A 21,474-nucleotide genomic window follows, 5' to 3' on the forward strand; every position below is an offset into this window, starting at 1 on the left:
TAAGAAGTATGCTCAATGATAAGACTGCGCATATTTCGTTAAGGGGTAATATAGGCAACCAACAATAAACACATGGTGACGTCACATGCATATATTTCGTATATACCATAGTATAAGGAACAGTCATACGCCATACGGTTATTCAAGTTAAAAATGTTGAAAATTTGAAATGTATTTTTCATAATTCTAATATTTTTTAGACTGTAAAATACTTAAAATAGTATAATTTATTATAGTTTTTATTCGATGTTTTCAAAGGTAGTTTAGTTTAGGAATTAGGAATTAATCATAGCTAGGATAATGTGAGTCGTATCATTATACTATTATTTTTTTTAATTACATTTATTTTATAAACTTTTGAATTTTTTTATGTTTTTGTTTATCAATTAATTGATCTTTTTGTTTTTTGTTTAATTCTCTTATTCTTAGATAAATTCGCGTTCGTATCATTGACCTTAAGACTTCATCTTGAACCATCACGTCGTGCACTTGATGTTTGGTTAATTCCATTATTTCAGTTATTAGTCCTGAAGTTTTCTTTATGTCATCTAAAAGAAAGTCAATAATCACTTGTAAGTATTATTTATATATTTACTATAGTTACATATATGAATTTAAATACCTTTTCCATTCAATTTTTTAAATAGTACTTCTACGATTTTGCCAACACTTATGAGGATACTGGATGGCTGTGTTAGTGTTCCAAATGATTTAGCTTGTATCCATTCATTTGTAGCACCGTTATCTACTAAATCTTTATATTTTGATTTAAACTTATGAGCTGTATACCCTAAAATGTATGTTAGGCTGTCTTCCTCAAACATATCTTCTGGTATATATTCATTTTTAGCAGTCATCTAAGTAAATAAAAAATTCTATGGAGAACCTACCTAAAAATATGTAAGTAATAATCTGTTTTTTTTATTTTACCTCAAGTTCAAATTCATTTAATAATTTCATTTCATTGTTAGTTGCTAATACATTTTCATCAGAACACATTTGGAGTTCAGCATTTTCCATTATGCTACCAACCAGTACCTCAGATGAATCCAACAAGCATTCTTCTGTCAAGCTTTCATCAGTGTTTCTGTTTGTTGAGAAAACTACTGAACTATACTTTCCCAGAATGTACCATCGTAACCTAAAGTATATGAAAAGTAATATTTTATTATTATATAGTGATATAATGTTTTAAATAAAGGCGCCATAATCATTACTCGCGAACCGATTACATGAATCCGAACCAACACGAGCAGACACGAATGCACAATTGCAGTATGCACAAAAACACAAGGCAATGCACATGCGCGAACTAGGACGAAAACACGGTTCGTGTTGAGCATACTTCTTATTCCTTATACTATGGAGTACACAATATACTTATAGCGTGTTAATATAGGTACACACACTGTACCAAATGTCGGTATCAGCACTTAGGATACTGCACTTAAAATCAAATATTTAACCGGGTAAATTGGCTTAGAGTTCCAATACAATATTGTATACACTCTGTCGTGGAAGTAACACCAAATAATTAAATTATTTATAATTATAAATCAATGGTCCACGTGGGGAATGATAAAAAAGGAGTTCCAATACTTTCGTATACACTCCTGAGTGGTATATAACCAAAATATAAATGTATAATGGTTCCACTTATTGTAAAAAAACGCAGGCTGATTGGATATCTATAGTAGTAGGGGATTGTTGGTCGTATAGATCGCACAAAAACTGCTACCGCTGAAAAAAAAAATAAAAAAATAAATACAATTTATTAGTCATCATAACTAGTTAATTAAATCATATAATACTTTTAAAGCCATTTGAAGAATATTTTACTTTAATAGATTATAGATTATACTAAAATGATCTGTAATTTATTGAAGAAAGAAAAACATAAGAATGAATATTAATTGGTAAAATTTTCCCAACGAAGAAATGATCTATGCACGAAGCAGAAGTATTTGATTGTCTCGTTACATTATTAATGCATGAATAAAAACCAAAACCAGCAGAAATATTTAAATAATTACTTTTTAATATATCAATGTTAAAATCACCACAAATAATATGATCTTTAAGTTCAGAATTTTGTGTCAAATAATTATTTAATGAGAATAAAAAAGCATCAATATTATCACTTGGGGATCTATAACACCCAGTAACAATGTACTCTGAACCATTAATATCAAAAATTACTTCAATAGAATTAACATTAGACATGAGATTAGTACAAACATTTTAAACCGGATACCTATTCTTAATGAAAAGAGTAACACCAGCTGACTTATTATTTACACCGAGATAATTAAAGGATTGATAACCATTAATAACAAAATTTCATTTAATTTCATTTAAAAGCCAAGCTACATATAGAACAATAATATCAAAATCAACTACTATATCGTCCTAAAGTGATCTTGTGCAAAAAGTGACCAAGTGAAATAACATGTTTAAATGTCTTATTTTGTCCCTATTAATATACGAAAAAAGGTACTAAGTGATATCTTTATTAGCTTATGAACCACTGAATACTTCATACAAATACAAATTTGAAAAAAATGTTCCCACTTTTAACAATAAATCCCGCCATTTATTAACTTTTTGAACGGAGAAAATTATAGAAATTGTAGCTTGGCACATGACTTATTACTGCTAAAGCTAGTTATACAAGAGATTTATTTATTTGTTAAGTACTTGAATATTGTTATGCGTGAAATTTTCAAGACCACTTACAGCACATTCTGATCAACTTAAGTCAGTCATATCTTGTCTGTGTTGGAAGTATGGAATGAACATACAGTCATTGTACACCCTTATAATAAGCCTATAACAAATATAATATTATATTAAAACCACAAAATATCTATATCGACTTGTAAATGTAACTGACACACACAACCAATTTTTTGTCTATATTATTAATATATTTCAATAATACTTTTACATGCTTTTAACATAAACCATGACTATAAGGTATGCAAGTCTAGAAAAAAAATAATGTTTCATCTATAATATACACCATTATAATAGTAACAATAATGTTGAAAAATATAACTCACCCACAAGACATGAACCATTGGTTGGTACGGTACGCTATCATTTGATTATGAACCTACACAATTGCAGATTCATTGTGTCATTCACCAGTAAGTTCACAACGTCGTGTTTCATTCCACACAACCTAAAAATAAATTAAATACTTAGGTAATTGATTATCATCAGATCATCAAACAAGGTTATAATGTTATGAGTGTGAAAAAACGGAAACAATGTTTATATTCTAACAATAAAATCGCATGGCGCATAAGGCATAACCACTATGGTAGTATGGCACCATAGAAAAAGAAGTAATAACCACGGGGCTTTGTAGTAGTAAAGTTTTTGGGTTATCTAGTTAGCGGTGGTTAGCGTAAGAGCGTGGTGATATTAGTTATTTCTCTCAGAGAATAAAGAAAAGTTGAGAATCTTTATCATGGACAAAAAAATATCATACAGTCTGATCAATCGACGAGACTGAGAAAAGCATAGATAATAGATTCTATTATCTATGGAGAAAAGTGTCATATAGTACTATTTAATAATTAATTTATGGGGCCATAACAATTTTACGGCCATATTCAAAAATTGCTCAAATTATCAATATGCAATATAATTTTCAGATAACTCACCTAATAGATGAGGTCACCTGTGGACAAATTATATGCTAGATGTTCAACCTTATTAAGCATCATTATTCCACTAGACATTTGAAGTATTAATAAAATAGTCATTCATAATGCCTACGATAAAATAAATGTCTAACGTTTTTATGTTGTTTGGTACATTTTTTAAGACATTTTAATTTAAATGAAACTATTTTTAATAATAATAATTATTTTTAATTAGGGTTAGTATTTATAGATACATTTATAAAAAAACCTTAAGCAACAATTAAAATAGCTCCATCTGTTGAAAATATTGTATTCTTGTTATATGTAATATAACGACTAATAATGAGTATAAACGAATATCGTATTCGGTTTTAACTTTTGTTTGTAGTTCAAAAATCAGAACATAGATGGCATAATCCAATTAAGGACGATGTACTTATACATATTATATTTCATAATTCTAAACCAATTCTCAAATACACCCTGAAAGGTTTAATAAATTTTCATACAGTTATAACCTATAATTAAAGTACTTAAGTAGGTATTTAAGACACGATTTCCATGTTTTTATTTTCAATACCATGTACAGTGAGTGTATCCATGAGTGGCGCAACTAGCGGGTAAAGCGTCGATTACATTGAGCGAGTTTACAAGCTGATAGTTGGCTATTTAAGAAGCGGACTAGTCGGCTAGTGCGATTGTAATGATTACACGCAAAACGTGTACTACTCGCTCAGTAGCCAACTAGCTAGCGAGTAAAAACCACGTGTACTACCCCGAGGCGGTTTGCCGTTGTGAATATTAGGTACCTACGTTTTAATTAAACTAATATTACGATTTTTAATCGACATTTCTGCTTGTAACTACTGTTAAAATGAAGTGGAACACAAGTAATATTATACAATTTCTTAATGTGTACCAACAGTACCATTTGTTATGGAATATAAAAGATAAAGACTATTGCAACACAAAATTAAAAAATGAAATTTTCCAACGTTTTTATAATGAACTTAATGAAAATCAGTTAATTGGAGAAATGGATGTAAAGCAATTGAAGGCTAGAATCAAATCCATTAAAGATGTGTACAGACAAGAACTACACAAAATTGAAAAAAGCAAGAAAAGTGGAAGTGGTACCGAAGAAGTTTATTCACCAAAGCTTGCTTGGTTTAACGAAGCAAATTATTTGTCAGAGGTTTTGAGTACAAGAAATAGCAAATCAAATTTGGTGAGTAAAAATTTTTATTTTTAATGAATATTTAGGTATTTATAAATTAATAATAATTAACAGATCATTTTATATTTATTATTTAAATTGTTATTCCAACTTTCTCCCACTGCCACGGCAGAGGATTTTCTTCTATGAAGTGGGTAGCATATGCTCGTCTGACATCCTCAGCAGCACGTTTGTAATTATTGCTGCCTAAATTATTAATAGGTTGCAAAATGTTTGCATTTTCCCTCCATAGTCCAGGTGTTATATTTCCAGTATTTAAATCCTCTCTATCTACTGCTTGTGAAGGTAAGTAATTTCCTGGAGCAGTCTTTCGTAACCAATTATGAAGACTGCAAGCTGCCCAAATTACTTTATCAGTAGTTTCGGGTTTTAAATCTATTGGTCTTGAAAATATTCTGAATCTCCATGCAAGTATGCCAAAAGCATTCTCAACAACTCTTCTGGCACGTGAAAGACGATAATTAAATACCTTTTCCATATCACTTAGCCCAGTTTTACTATAAGGTTTCAAAAGATTTGTTCTTAAAGGGAATGCATCATCTCCAATAATAACAGCATGGTCAGGTATTCCAAGAGTATTACTTTCCATTGCAATATTTAAAGTACTATCTCTAAATATTGCGCTGTCACTTGCGCGTCCATTGCCACCTACGTCAATATAAGTAAAGCAATAATCGGCATCAACCATGGCAAATAATATGATGCTATAGGTTTTTTTGTAATTAAAGTAGGTTGAACCGGAACAAGGAGGTCTTTTGATAATTACGTGTTTCCCATCAATGGCCCCGACACATCTAGGGAAATTCCAACGTTGGGAAAATTTATTTTCGATTTCTTTCCATTCATCAACTACTTTAGGTACCTGCAAATAATAAGATTAATAAATTAAATCAGTTAACATATTATTAATAAATAATAAATATTATAAAAATAAATATATATGTGTAATATATTATGTTATTTATTAACTCATCGTTGCGAAATTTATTTAATAAATCTACTTTATTTGTGCATTATCATTTTTGTACTATTTCTAGGAGCTATCGCAAAACAGTGAAGAAATAGAGCCAGATGAGGACGGTCAAAACTGCTCGGAATATGATGTGTCTAACAACGAAAGCAGCTGCCCAAAAGAACTCCACAAAGAGAAGCAATCAACAGAAATGAGACCACCAGCAGCATCAGTGAAAAGGGTCAAAAAACGAGTAGTATCCGACGAAAACTCAAATTCTGAAATATCAGTCGCGATTCAGCAATTGGACAAAATTGCACAGTCTGCAGCAGAGGAGAAGCCATATGACCAGTTCGGAAAGTTTGTGGCGGCCGAGCTTCGTCAGTTGCCGCAGCGACAAGCAATTTTACTACAACAGGAAATTCAGAATTCTATCATTCGTTCTAAGCTAACATCTTTGGAGCCTACAGTTAATTTAAATTCCCGAGAAGCAAGTCATGTTCCATTTTCACCAGTCCCATTTTCACCATCTTCTGACTATTCATTGTCTACCTCCTCAAATGACGATGATGTTTTAAAACAGGTTATGTTTCAAACATTTGGACCAAGTTCGCTGTAATACTAAATATTTACATATAAATATTGTAACTATATTTTTATTAAATACATTTCTTTAAAAAAACGTACTGTTTTAGTTCGCAAATTAATTGAAAATCATGTTTTATATATTATTTTCAATGGTAAAGGGGGGCTTAACCTATTTATAGTGGTTTATGTATTTTTTTTAGAATGTAATTTAATATATTTTGCATACCTATACCTGTAACTACCTACAACTGTTTAAAAAAATTCTTAAAAAAAATATTTGAGTAGTATTTAAAATCAATTTGAAAAAGTATATAGAATACTACTAAAAAAAATTTGTGGTATTCGAATATTACTTAAATACTTGTAATATAATATTTGAGACAAATTTTAAATACTAATGTATTAGTTATACAAATATTATTTTTTTTATTTCAGTCTTGTGTCAATTTATCTTACATTACAAGAAATATAGAAATTATTTTAAAATGGCATTTTTAAATTAATTTTTACATACCTCAATGAATGGTCGAAGGACGAAAGAAATCGCCGATAGCACTTCAGGCAAAAATATCGATATAGTCGATTCGGGAACTCGAAAAAGGTATTGCAGAGACTTAAAAGAATCGCCAGTTGCTAGATAACGTAGTGTTACTTCAAGTTTTGTGATTACTGGGATTGCCATTCTCATAACTGTATCTTCTTTTTTGAGCATTCCATCTACCATCTTCAGTAAATCTTCAAAATGGGTACAGTCTAATCTCAAAATATTGCGATAAGCTGAAGCGTCTTCGTCCTTCAACTCTTTCAGTAAACTGCTCGATGCACCATACATCTCGCGTCTGCCTATCCATTGTTTCACCCATATATTTCTTTGCCTTTTCCGCTTTTCTTTTTTTTTTAACTCCTTTTTGATAGCATTAGCTAAAATAATGACACCCGCACGTACAATTTCCGTCGACATTTTGTCGACACTGAAACCATAAACGCCAGCGAGTAGCGAATAAAGTAGACCAGCTTTCAACTTTACTCGCGGATAGTTAACAATCTGCTAGTTGGCTAGTGAACATGATTACACTAGGCGAGTTTACTAGCAGATAGTGAATTTGCCAACTATCAGCTTGTAAACTCGCTCAATGTAATCGACGCTTAAGTTAGCAATGTGAAACTTTGGGGCCCCCACAATAAAAATTTGTTTAAAAATATTATAAATTTACATTTTATAAATATTATTTTTATTTCCGATACTTTATTATAAACATCTACGTATACAGTTGTACTCACTCGTTAACACGAACTTGGTTAACACAAACTATTGGATAACGCGAACCGGTTTTTTGGTCCCGAGAAAGGCTCTATAGTCTATACTATAAGATAGGGTTTTTTTTATTTCCTAGGTGTATTTGTTTTTTCCGTACGTTAATTGATAAACAGTTTAGTATTCAACAGCAACGCATTTTCTTTTTACATTTAAAAATTTTCTAGCGTCATTCATAGACCATTAAAATAATTTTTAAATTTTCTCAACATTTTGAGGCAAACCCCTCGGCCATCCGCCTGGATGCGCCACTGATTTAATATAGTTTCATAAATCGTGTTTAGACATCAGTGGCGCAACAACCAGGGCGGATGGCGATGCCTAGCATCGGGGCCCACAAGACTCAAAGGGGCCCCATCATAATCGTAATCTGGAAGGATATTTTTAATGCTAAAGAAATAAATCAAATCTGAGATCATTTAAAATTTTGATATTGCATATTTTTGCATAGTATTCTTCCGTTGTTAGCAGAGCCACGCACTAGCAATGTCCATTAGCTCTCCTGGCCATTTGACATAATTGCACCCCTATAATTTTGTTTATAACTTGCTGAAAACAATAAATCACTTGAAAAAAAAAACTAATACATTTTGTGTAATGAAGTAAATATTTTTTTCTATAATTTAACTGCACTTAAGATGGTTTATATTTGTCTTATTAAGAAAATACTACACAAAAATGCGTTTGTTATCTCTGTAAAACTAGAATAGTGTTGGGCTTTGATGGGACGAGCATTTTATATCAGGGTATGGGCTGGGTTGGGCCTGTATTCTGTAAATTTTTTTAATTTGTATTTGTGGACGACTTAAAATGAAAAATGGAAGACACGAATATGAATATGATGAACTTAATTTTATTATTTATAAATCTATTATTTTAATACATGCACTACACGCTAATAGCGATTAAGTATAAACATTACAAAATATATACGCGATGGTCATCGGAAATAGTCTTCGTAATCGTAATATTGATATTTCCATAAATAATAATAAATTATAAAGTATAAACTAAATATATCACTACACAATAGCTTTGTCTACGCTGTCGAGCTCTTGCGAACAGTTGACCCGACAACTCGCACCGTACAACGGTTGTTACCACTTACAATATTAATAAATAAAGAAAAGGAATAATAGTATCATATATGAATATTGTTTCTAGACAACATGTATTGTTCGTTGCAGATAATAATAATAATAATAATAATAATACACAATATAATGGCGAGGACGTCTCCTGCTAATAATAATTAAGTAATAATAAGGGGTAATACAAAATACAAACTATACAACGTATAATAATATAATATGAGAAATATTATGGATAGGACTTATCACTGTATCCAGGTGTCGTACCGGAACGCGTAGTGGACAGCTGACGGAACGGCCGTTGACCTATATTCGTCGTATTTATAAACGCCGCCGACGTCCGCGTAGGCAGCGAGTGACGGTGATGGCAGCGAAGGGGTCGCGGTGTCGACGACGGCCTATGAACCGGCGGAGAGTTGCGGTGCCGAAGATGGCGAATACAACGGCGGGAATGACGGAGTCGACGACAGCGTATGTGCACCTCCAATTAACGTCCGCAACGAGTCGCACCCGACGAACAGATCACAACAATCGCACACGACGACGCACACGATTAGACTGGCAAACCACCCACGATCGGCAGCGTCTCCTTAGAATATGGAGCACCCGCGGGTCGTATGCGTGCGTGTTCCACCACAACGTATGACGGTGTAATGCGTTCGGCGGCAGATGACGGATGAAAGCCACTTCAATCGAACGCGCCGTGCACAAACAGAACACGTGGTTTCGTATTGACGCTGTGGGTTTCAGCGACGTCGTAAGACGCGCAACACGATAAACCACGAAACCACAACAGCTTGCGGCAGACTGCTCGTTGTCGCGTACGCACGTATATCCAGCGAAAACCTGATGGTGATAACGAACGCGCGACAACAGCCGATACGGGCAAATTTCTAGAACATTCGTCGTCCGTCGCGCGCTCACGCGGACCGGTTCGAGAAAAAAGGCGGCGGCTGAACAAGCTTCATGTCATATAATTATCGTTGTACGGCAATATCCGTCTAAAAGTTTCATATAACAAATAATATTTTTAATTTACAACAAAAAAACTAAAATCGTTATTTTTGGTTTTAATATCTATTTTTGTCCAAATGTGCTTGTGTTTAGTTTTTTTTTTTTTTATAAAAGTCTAAAATTAAAATCTAGAATAATATGATAGTTGACAGTTGACTGCAATGATTAACATAGGTATTACATATACGTCGATGGTCATAATGATATTTTTCTTCGGAAACGGTATCCCTGACAATTGACAATATATTGAAAATATTTATTGTATATAATTATAACCGAGTTTTTATATAAAAAATACGATGGTGGGGACTAGCTTCAAAAAAATCACTCATCGGCGATCGCCGCTCACCAGACACCAATCAATTTACACTAAGCCTTGCTATTGAGCTCACTGAAGACTCTTGTGACGGACGACGGTGTGACTAACCTATATTATTTTGACCTACGAATTCTTATTGTAAGTATAGAACTTTGAAAATTTTTTCAGAAATTTTTTAATTAATTTTTTTTGTGTCGATTTCATACATTGCTGAGGGTTTTGAATTTGAATTTTATCCTAAAATAACTAGAAACTTTTAATTGTTTTTATATATTATACAATTTATTGACGTTTGGGCTCCATGTATAATATTTTAATTTATACAATTGTTTAATTTTAATTTTCAATAATAAAAATAAAAATGTTAAATCTTATTTAATTATTTTTGATAAATAAAACTAACCAATTTGGAAATCTAGATTTAAAAAAACTTTTCCTTGTAAAAATATTTATCTACCAAGTCAATAGTGGTATATTTTTTACCGGTTTTAAAAATGTCATTAATTTGATTGAAGAGTAATAACTTTAGTTTTTCAGCTAATAAAAATACAATTTTTTTTTAAATTTTCCGGTCTTTTGGATTTCGGTGAAGAATATATTTATAATATTAGTGGGTAGATGGTTTTTAAAACTTTATATAAAAACTTAAAAATAATAACGTTATATTTTATAATATATTTTAGATTCTGAGTGGAGCGATGAATGTATTGATTTTACTATGATGTGTGTGTTTTTTTTTTTTTTTTTTTTGTGTCTGTCATCACGTTTTGGGGCAGTAAAAATGCTTCGATTTTTGACTTCAGTACCTCGTTCGATCAGAAAGTGAATCTAGTTGGTACTTTGGGGGGTCAAAAGTAAAAAATTCTTAATACTTTTCTAAATAATTGAGAAAAACAAACTAAAAATTAAGGGAAAAACGGGAAATTTTACGCACACTCATTTTTGATACATGAAATTTTCACCGAATGTTTATATTAGTATATTCTATCCACCATGCAATTTTCAAAAATTTTCGACTTAAGTTGAACTTTTCATAGGTATTTGAAATTTTCGATCATTATTAGTTTTTTTTAAATTAATATCGATAAAAATTTATTTGTTTGGCAGAAATGCTTGAAAATTTAAGACAAGATTCCTTAAAAGTTTTTCAATCTTTATCACAAATAAAAATTCCACCGGAAATTCAAATTAAATTTTTATGAGCATTTGAAATTTAAATTTTTACAACATTGGATTTTCACTTTTAGCGATTTCCTTATTTTGTTGTAAATCTAAAACAAATTACCGCAGATACTTGAAATTTTGACTGAATGTTTATATAGGCATTTTATATATTTGATAAAATTTTCAAAATATTTAGATTGGTTTTGAGCTGTTTACTGACATTTTAATTTTTCTACTTTTTTAGTTTTTTTTTTCTATAAATATCGATAAAAATTTATTTGCTCGGTAGAAAAGCTTGAAAATTTAATACAAGGTTTCTAACACATTGTAACAATAGCAGTTAAAAAATATTAAAAATTCGTAGACACGATTTTTTTTATAAGCATTTAAAGTTCAAATTTTGACTAAATACGTAAAAATTACGGCAATGTTCAAGTTATCTTAGTTAGAAATTCATAAAAGTTTTTCTTTTTAATTCTAAAGATTGAAAATTTAATACAAGGCTTCTAACATATTTTTACAATATAAGTTGAAAAATAAAAGAAATACATAGTCACAATTTTTTTTTATAAGCATTCAAAGTTTTAATTTTGACAACATATTATGTAAAAATCACGAAAATACAGAAATTATTTTAATCTAGAAATTCATAAAAAATTTTCCTTTTATATCTAAGATTTGAAAATTTAATACATGGCTCATTATATATTTTTACAATAGCAATTGAAAAATAAAAGAAATATACAGTCACAATTTTTTTTATAAGCATTTAAAGTTCAAATTTTGACTAAATACGTAAAAATTACGGCAATATTCAAATTATCTTAAATAGAAATTCATAAAAGTTTTCCTTTTTAATTCTAAGATTTGTAAATTTTTAATAATCTATAATATATCCTAAACAGATAAACCGTTTCCGCTCAGAATCGTTATTTTTAATTCTAAAAATAAAAATAATTAAATTAAATTAACATTTTTTTGCAAATATTCAAAATAGCCAATTTGTAAATCTGATTGTAAGAACAATTTTGACAGTAAAAACTATTGAATTATAATTCATCATAACATAAATGGCAATAATTTAACATTATATATGATATAAAATATTAAAACTATGCTTAAACTATGCTTAAACTAAATACATTTAATTATTGAATACACTTTTTAAATTATAGCCTTACTTAATTGATTATATTATATTAACTTTATAAAATTAAAGAAATATGGACGACAATAAGGTTCTTGAGGGTAACCAGGACGGTCTGGAGAGGCCGCAGGTCGACCACAACACGACCACGGAGAACGAGGTAGAGCAGCAACGCCGTAGTAGGTCGCCATCACAGGCCTCCTCTTATTCGGCCAACACAGAATACAGACGGAGCTTCTCCCTGGAGCCCTCCTCGGCATCCCGAAACCCCTTTCCAAGGGGTGGCAGGGGTGCCCGGAGTAGGGGCAATCCACCAGGCCGCGGTGGGTGGGGGCAGGGTAGACCTAATCCCAACATGGTCATGGTAAGATTTATTTTTAATATTTAAAAGAGATCAGCACAAGCCGTTTTTTTGGCCCAATGCTTAAATTAAAATAATGTCCTTCCCAGGACCGGTCCGTTGTTTATTATTATAAGTCAAACCTAACCAGGCCATAGCCATATTTATTTTACGAAGTGTGCTGATCTCTAATTTTTACTACCCTAAGATGCTTGACTATTTTATTATGTATTTTGACAATATTAAATTAATTTATCAATACAATTATTACAGCTCTTACAGTATATGAGGATGGCTCAGCCAAAGCCCCGAAAACAGCGGCCTGGAAGGTAACAGAGAGAACTGCGGCGACGAGGTGGTGGTGGGCCCAGTGGTGTATTGGAGGGTATACGCGGGTATACGTCGTATACCCGGATCCCTATTTTTGGATTTATGCGTATACCTTTAAGAAAATTAGTCTTTCATGGGTATACGCACGCTTCTAATTTATCATCAGACAATTTAGTCATATTATCACCAAACAAAAGTAAAAACTTAAAAATAATAATTAAATTTTACCCTACTACGAGTTCTTGCGAAGACGATCGGAAACTGCCGAGCGTATATACAATCAATGTACAGCGGTTCCCAAATTGTGTACCTACTAAGTTTCAAAAATATATTGTAAACCACTGCTTTATCGTGTATACCTATTACAGTATTACCTACACTGAATCGGTCGCGGTGTGCCGTGTATGGTTAATCTAATAGTTAAAAATAGATCCATAGTCAAAAAATCGTGTACGATTATTGATAATATAAAACAATAAACATACGTAATTTCAAACTAAATTATAGATCATAGATCAGCAGATGACACCAGAACAACAAAAACTACAAAGAAAGAAGAAGATACAGATGTTTATAAAAGAAGTTTATGGACAATTGTTAATTCTTTAAAATGATTTATATAATAATATTTAAATTTTGATATGTTATTAACATAGTTGTTTATTGTTTTATATACATAACATATAAGTATTTTACTGTACAATTTTTTTAAAGTTTGATAATAAAAAATTGTATTATTTATGATATATATGAATTGAATCAATTTAAAAAAAAAAAATACATTGATACTTGGTACATATTACACACAGTGGAGTATCTGAGTATATATGAATTAATTTTATGGTTGGGGGTGAATATAGGGTGAACTGGGGGGCGTATATAGGGGGGTATATACGCCACTGCATATACATATACACATGAAGAGTAAGTGTTTGTAATAAAGTAATACAAGATTATTAAATACTAAGTGTAATGATTTTTCGAGCGGAGCGAGAAAATTTTTAAGGTAGGTATATCGTATATATAGGTATATTCAACTACTTTTAGGTGCGTATACCCATAAATTTATTTACCAATACACCACTGGCACTGGTGGCGATAGAGGAGGTGGCAGAGGTGGCGCAGGCGGCGCAAGTGGCACAGCAAAATAAAATGTTATTAAAAAATTAAAATAAAACATGCATTTTATTATTACCTAACCTACATTTTTCCATTGAAAATTGTCAATTTTTATTTGATTATAATTATATATTTTTTTTTTGAAAATATGTGTTTTGACTACTTGCTCGTAAACCGGGGACACGGCCCGGGTATTTAGTTACAACATTTATACTGCATTTATGATATTATGTTTATCTTTATTATAATATATTGGCCAGGTAAATTGTATTAAAGTTATGTTATCTAATATTTTTTATTAATATATTAATGATATATTTTATTGATATGATTTTATATTAAGTTAACTTTAATATTTAATTTAGTAGTAGTATTTAGCTGTAGTGGTAGCACTGCATTATTTTTAAAATTATTGTATACAATTATTTTATTATGGTAAATTAGAATTAGTAATTGTTAAGGGTTTGGGAGACACTGGGCCTCTTATCTATTGCCGTCGGATTATTGCTAATGTAATTCTCGTGATTTTTGGCTTTAGGATTATTCTTTTATGTTTATGCTTTATGCCTTTTGCTGTTTGCTTTTTGCTTTTTATTTTATATTATACTCGGTATAGTGTGTTAGTTATATTAGTTTATAGAATGAATGAAAACGAAAATGAACCTAAGAGAAAAAAAATCAAAACATTGTATTCATATTTTAGTTCAAATGTAACTAATTCAAATATTTGTACCAATGAACAGGTGAGTTAGGTACTTCAATATACAATATATTTAATATTATATGTATACATATTATATTTATGTACTCATGAATATTAAGTTAATCATACATCATACCTTAAACGTTAAAATATAGATCACCAATAACTGAAAGATCACACATAAGACCAATACCTAAAATATAATATAAGTATACATACATAAAAAGTAGTCGGGACTCAAAAACATCGAGAAAATTATGCTATACTCAATAATGACCATGTTTCTTACTACAGACAATCATTATATTATCCATATTTAGATGATATTTTAGCATCATTTAATGAACGTTTTAAAATTAACTCTAATATTTTTGTTTCTTTATCGTCTTTATTACCAAGCAAAATTGGTAATTTATCATTTAGTGATATACAGCCAGCTATTGATTTTTACGAAGAAGATTTAAGATCTAATAATCAAAACATTCATATGGACTTATTAAAAAATTAATTTGAATTTTGGAAGCAAAAATGGTCTAATGAAGAAAATGACTTGCCAAAAAATGCATTAGACACATTATCAAAATGCCCCGAATATATAATATTATAATTCCCACATATAAATATTTTATTAAAACTTCTTGCTATTTTGCCTGTATCAACGACTCGGTTGAAAGAAGTTTTTCTTCTTTGAAAAGAATCAAGACCTATTTAAGAAACTCTACCGATGAGGCAAGGTTAAATGGGTTAGCACTTATACATAGAGACATACAAATTGATACAGATACTATTTTAAATATGTTTGCGTCGAAAAAGGAAAGGCGTTTAGATTTTAAATTGTGACAATTTACATTAATACATTAAATACTACGTGTACCTATATATATGTTTTTAAATTATATCCTATTTTCCTAAAAAGTTAAGTATGTATTTTTAAGCCCCCCCCCCCCCAAAAAACAAATCCTGGGTACGGCACTGTATCCTAGACTGACAAATCATCTCCGTTCAGAATCGTTTTTCGTATACAATGATACCTATCATTGCATTCAAATTTAATCCCATCCATTACAGTAACCTACTGTAGGTACAGCAGAGCGACATCCACGACTTACCCGCTTTTTAAAAATCTAATACAATATGATTTAAAGCCTTAACCAGTCCAAAGTGACAATAATTACCACCTTCAATTGGTTTGATATTAACACTTCTATTTGTACCTAATAATGTTCTAGCATCATTAGGTAGATCAAAGTTTCTGAATTTATTCCAAATTTCTAACATTGAAGTTAACGTAGCTTGAGTAGTATTGTTTTCAAAATGCCATTTCAATAATTCTTGTTTTAATAAATAACTACCACCTTTATTATTATTATTCAATTGTAAATCATCCTTAGAAGTCACTTTATTACAATCATCATCATCATCATCACAGCTACTTGAACTACAAAAGCTATCTGCAGGACTATCTAAATCTGTATTTAGCGCTAAACATGACAAAGATGGTATGACATGATCATCATCGATTTGTAAAATTGGGAATTCAACTTCAATAGTTTTATTATTATCTGCAGCACTTGCAATAATGCACATTACTGATTGGTGGTCTGGATTATTTTTTTTCATATTATTGGTATTAGCATTATGATTATTATATGTTGTAAATGTTAATGGGTTGTATTCATCATCAGATTCAGTCAGAGAATCATCTGTGCTATGAATGTTATTAATAGTATAATTTGATTGATTCACTCTACGTATGTCTTTTAGAACATTGAGTTAACAATTTGCGGCGTTTGTTAAAATGGTCCATAATATTATATCTTATAATTATTAAGGTGCGGCCCCACTGGGAGCGATTCTGCGATTCTGCGTTTCGAGCGTTTCTGCGATTTTACACGCGCGATGTCCTCTAGCGATTTTGATGGGGACACTTTAGCGATTTTACATGCGCGTGTTCGTGTATTTTTCATTCGTTTTTTCGATCCTCGACCAAGATGACGTCCAGAAAAATGTTATTGGCTGAAAGTGCTGCTTTAATTGATATTAAAGTAAATTTGGTTAAGAACCGTTTATGGGTTCACGAAATAAATAAACATAGGCTATCTGAAGGGGAATTTCATACACTTTTCAGTAAATTAAAAAATTATCCAGTCAAGTTTTTTGAGTATTGTCGCATGAGTGAAACTACTTTTTATATAATTTTGGAAGCTATACGAAGTGTGATCGAAAAAGAAGATACCAACTTCCGAAAAGCAATACCTGTAGAAGAAAGGCTATTTCTTACATTGAGGTAAGCTATTTAAATAAATTTGATTAAGTGAATAGTATATTGAGTTAGCATCTCTATATATCAAATTTAGTTTTATTTATTATTTTAAAAAAACGAATAAATACTACAACAGTACACCACAACAATAATATATGTTTCTAAATTTAATTATAAAAATAATTGTTGTATAAACTCTAAATGATTTGTTTTGTGCCTCAAATTTGAATTGTTATTATAAAAATATTGTTGAAGAGCATCATTATAGAATTTTTTTAAAAATAAAATTATTATAAGTTCATTTGGCTTAAAATAGGTTTCCAAAACACCGATTTACCCATAGTTTACCTATAGTATATAAGTATATAAATTTTACTCTAAAGTTTTATTTATACCAACCCAACGTACAACATACTTATTTAAGTCATATTATGCAACAGATATTGTAATAAAACAATTTAGTTTTTACTAAAATTAAATGAATAAGATAAGCGTTCAACAAACTTATTTATTGACATAACAAAAATGAAAAAAAAAATATTGAGTCAGAACTTTGTTAAACTTTTTACATATTTTCGTAAATTGTACCCTGTTCTTGGAGAGGTTCTATGGGGCCATTTACGAACTGGTTGGTATCGTTAAAATTGATATGTTGCCATGGTTGCCAATGAGAATTATCTTCAGTTGAAATTGATGACTGCGTAGAAACTGATGCTGGTGTGCTTGAATACTGTATAGAAGTTGTAGGCTCATTATTCATAATTTCGTTGTACAAAATTTCTTGAAATTTTATTTTTGTTCTCATTTTTTGCGATCTAGATAAATACTTCAAATCAGGTAAAAGACTTTTTAAAAAGTTCATAAAATGTCTTAATAATAAGATGATAAAAAGAAATAATACGTTTGGCAGAAGAAGCAGCTGGAGTCATCATTCTTATATCTTGTATTTCTTCATTGCTTAAATTAGATACATTTTGATCCAAACCATACATTTCTGTAAATTGGTATTTTTTTTTTTTATTATACATTTTACATGCCTAGAATCAATAACTATATATGACATTAAAAATTATTACCTTCTGTTCTTAATAATGGTTCATCGTTAAAACTTTCTAGAGCAGGTATATTTTCATCGAATTCAAATGTTTTTAAAATACTGGGACTGGTTATAAAAACTATAAAAAAATATAAGCACTTAAGTCCAAAAATAATTGTTTAAAAAATGATTTTTGTAATTTAAATATATTTATAGCATACTAAAAAATATTATAGACAATTTTAAGTACCATTATTTTTATCTGTCGTTAGTTGAAATGATGGGTCTTTGTCTTCATCATCTAAAATAAAATAATATAACTATGAATAGTAAAATGTACAGATTGATATAAGTAAATATATTATTTTAACAGTATTACCTATACTTTCATCAGAGCCTTCACATTCATTGTGTATTGGAATTGATGGAAAACTTAACTTTTTTTTAATTCTTGTTTCTCTTGGAGTATCATCAGTAGATGAAAGTTCTGATGTAACAGTAGCCTTTTTAGCTTTTAAACGAGCTTCAATTATTGTACCTAAATTTGCATCAAGTAATTGTATAGAACGATATATATATATATATATATATATATATATATATATATATATATAACCCAAATAAGGTATGTTATTTTCTAAAAAATTATTTTTTAATTACAATGAAACTTTATTTTTTTTTATATTTTGCATGCGTATATAGGTAATAAAAATAGTAGGTATTATAGAAATATTTTTAAATAGAATTACATAAATGAGGTTCTAGTTTGGTTATGGTTCACAAAGTTGTTTCGTAAAATAGACATGCACATTTTTGATCCTTAAACCAATGTTTCGGAACTGCTTCGACGGAATCATCAGCAAAAAAATGAACGACAGACCACATTATAACGATGAATATAGCTATATATGAAAAGAATGAAATATTAACTTTATTGCGACATTTAATAAAAACAATTAATGCAGAAAATATTAAAGCAAAAACTATTAATAATGAGTAGGTACAGTGAGAGTTATATTAAAGTAAAATAAAAAAATATTATATATTTATAATAATGGACTAGGTGCTATAGTACCCTTATTATTATAATAAAATACTATAATAGTACCCTATTAATACTATATAAAATACCCATTTGTATACCCAAATATCAGTTATTCCACAACATTTTTATTTTGTGCCCTCTTTATACATTTTTAAAAATTTTTAGCATAAATTTTACTCTGTAATGGCTGCTTGCGCCTCCCATGTACTCACCACCCCCCCCAGGTTGGGAAACACTGTTGCTATAGATTATTTGTATACCTAAACAGCTATAGATATTAGGTATACCCAGCTTTAATATATTAAACTGGACTTACTTTTATTTATTATTAGTCATAAATTTTTAGATGATGGATCAGAATGTATAATAGGTGATGCCATAAATGCAATTTCATCTAAAGGAAAAAGCATCATTTTTTTTTTTATTTCTGAAAGTGCAATAACTTTTAATGAGTCTGATAACTCCTGAACCTTGTATATATCTAATTTAGATGATTTAATGGGCTTTTCATACATATTTTGTACAACCAAAAATGGTTTGCCAATAATTATAGTAGCTTTACTACATTTTAAGTGAGCAATATTTAATATTTTAAAGATGGTATTGTCATTAGTTAGTACATAACAATCAGCATCATTGGTGATTTTAACTGAAAAATTATCCAAGTTTAAAACTTTATATTGAGGATATGTAGTGTTATATGTCAATGGACCCATAAAATGTTGATTTTTTAAAAAATCTTGAGCCTTAATAGGATTTGATTTATTTATACATATTTCATTGTATCTCTTTACAACCTGTTCTAACGGTTTTTCGTGTTTTCTCACCATACTTTTGAGATTCTTCATATAGTTTTCGAAACAAAAAGCACTACAATTATCTAATGGACCAAATTGTTCATAATCATCAACTAAATGTAAAATTGCGTGAATATTATACGATACATAATGTTTTCCATAAATTAATTGAAAACTCTCAACAAAATATTCAAGAAGGTCTTTGGAAAATTGTTTCAAATTATTTTTATCAGGACTTAGAAGAATTATCATGGCAATACTAAGTGAAAGAAAATTCATATAACACTTCTCAGTTAAAATATTTTTCAATACAAATGGACCAGTATACAACAAAAATTGCCTCATTTCTGTGGCTTTCCAGCGATGTATCGATTCTACTTCTCGTGGTTTTCGAGAAAAGTCACAAGTTATAAAAGGTTTGAGTTTTAACAATAACTGAGTAATTTTGATTGTTTGTCTACTAGGCAAACGCACATTTAATGGTCCTTTATAGATCCAAAATACTATCAGTTTTTTTACTATGCCAAGACAAATTACATGCATATAATATAGAGCAAATATTTTTACAATGTCAATATTAGGTATTTGAATAATATTAGATATTTCATTTGATATATGATGATCATCATAAGTTTTATTTACATAATTTTCATGCGTTCGTTTCATACTAGGGTCTTTTTGAAAGGGGAAGCACACCCTGTTGTTAATATAATCTCCTTCTTGTACACAACGGTTACAAGAATTAAAACCAGAATGACCTTTTGTTTTTAGAAGAAATGATTTGGCTGGTGTATCACATGAAAACACAAATATTGATACCTTTTTCATAACACTGTTCAACTCAATGCCATTTTGAATTAAGAATTTAGTCTCATTTATAAAATCATTCATAAATTGATTGCTATCTGCAGGTTTTTCATTCCCCCAGTAAATTCCTATGGGGAATACAGATTTATTGAATGGAAATATGTAACCTAAAATAGGCCAAAAAGTACTGCTACTACTTTTAGTAAGTGGAAGTCCATCTACTCCAACAGCAATTTTTATTTCATCTTCAGAGCAGTAATTAGAAAATCGTTTAATACCGGCAGCAAGTCCAAAATGATAATATTTTCCTGGTATAACATCATTTTTAATATTAACTACACTACTTGAACCAAACCCAAATAATGTTCTACAGTCTGCTGGTAATGTTGATTTAAAACATTTATGAGTTTTAAGAATTTTTAATAGTGAAGAAAATGCATTTTGACGTATCCCATGTGTTATTGACCAGTCTAATAATTTATTATTAAATGATAACTCGTCATCAGTATTAGTTTCATCAAGTCTAGGTAAATTATTTACACCTTCTATCAAGT

At 30.0% G+C, this 21,474-nt stretch overlaps 2 protein-coding genes and 1 pseudogene across 2 annotated transcripts; 2 read left to right on the forward strand and 1 right to left on the reverse strand.

Annotated features, from left to right (window-relative positions):
* Nucleotides 1-301: 301 nt before the first annotated feature.
* On the reverse strand, nt 302-9,627 carry LOC149061756 (uncharacterized). The gene is made up of 7 exons (XM_089216035.1): nt 9,104-9,627; nt 3,063-3,184; nt 2,737-2,827; nt 1,218-1,740; nt 931-1,141; nt 623-857; nt 302-548 (listed from the first exon to the last, which is right to left on the reverse strand). The coding sequence occupies exons 5-7, from the start codon at nt 1,018-1,020 to the stop codon at nt 343-345; spliced, it is 531 nt and encodes a 176-aa protein (XP_089072161.1). The 5' UTR covers nt 1,021-1,141; nt 1,218-1,740; nt 2,737-2,827; nt 3,063-3,184; nt 9,104-9,627; the 3' UTR covers nt 302-342.
* Nucleotides 4,272-7,100, forward strand: LOC149061757 (uncharacterized). Its single transcript, XM_089216577.1, has 2 exons — nt 4,272-4,881; nt 5,928-7,100. Exons 1-2 carry the CDS (start codon nt 4,528-4,530, stop codon nt 6,459-6,461), a joined length of 888 nt encoding a protein of 295 aa, XP_089072703.1. The 5' UTR covers nt 4,272-4,527; the 3' UTR covers nt 6,462-7,100.
* A 2,929-nt stretch (nt 9,628-12,556) lies between the features above and the next one.
* LOC149061758 (52 kDa repressor of the inhibitor of the protein kinase-like) lies at nt 12,557-15,812 on the forward strand (annotated as a pseudogene).
* Nucleotides 15,813-21,474: the final 5,662 nt, after the last annotated feature.

The sequence above is a fragment of the Diuraphis noxia genome, unplaced genomic scaffold (assembly GCF_037042655.1).
Source record: "Diuraphis noxia isolate RWA-SAM2 unplaced genomic scaffold, SU_Dnox_SAM2 contig0001, whole genome shotgun sequence".
NCBI classification, from domain to species: domain Eukaryota; kingdom Metazoa; phylum Arthropoda; class Insecta; order Hemiptera; family Aphididae; genus Diuraphis; species Diuraphis noxia.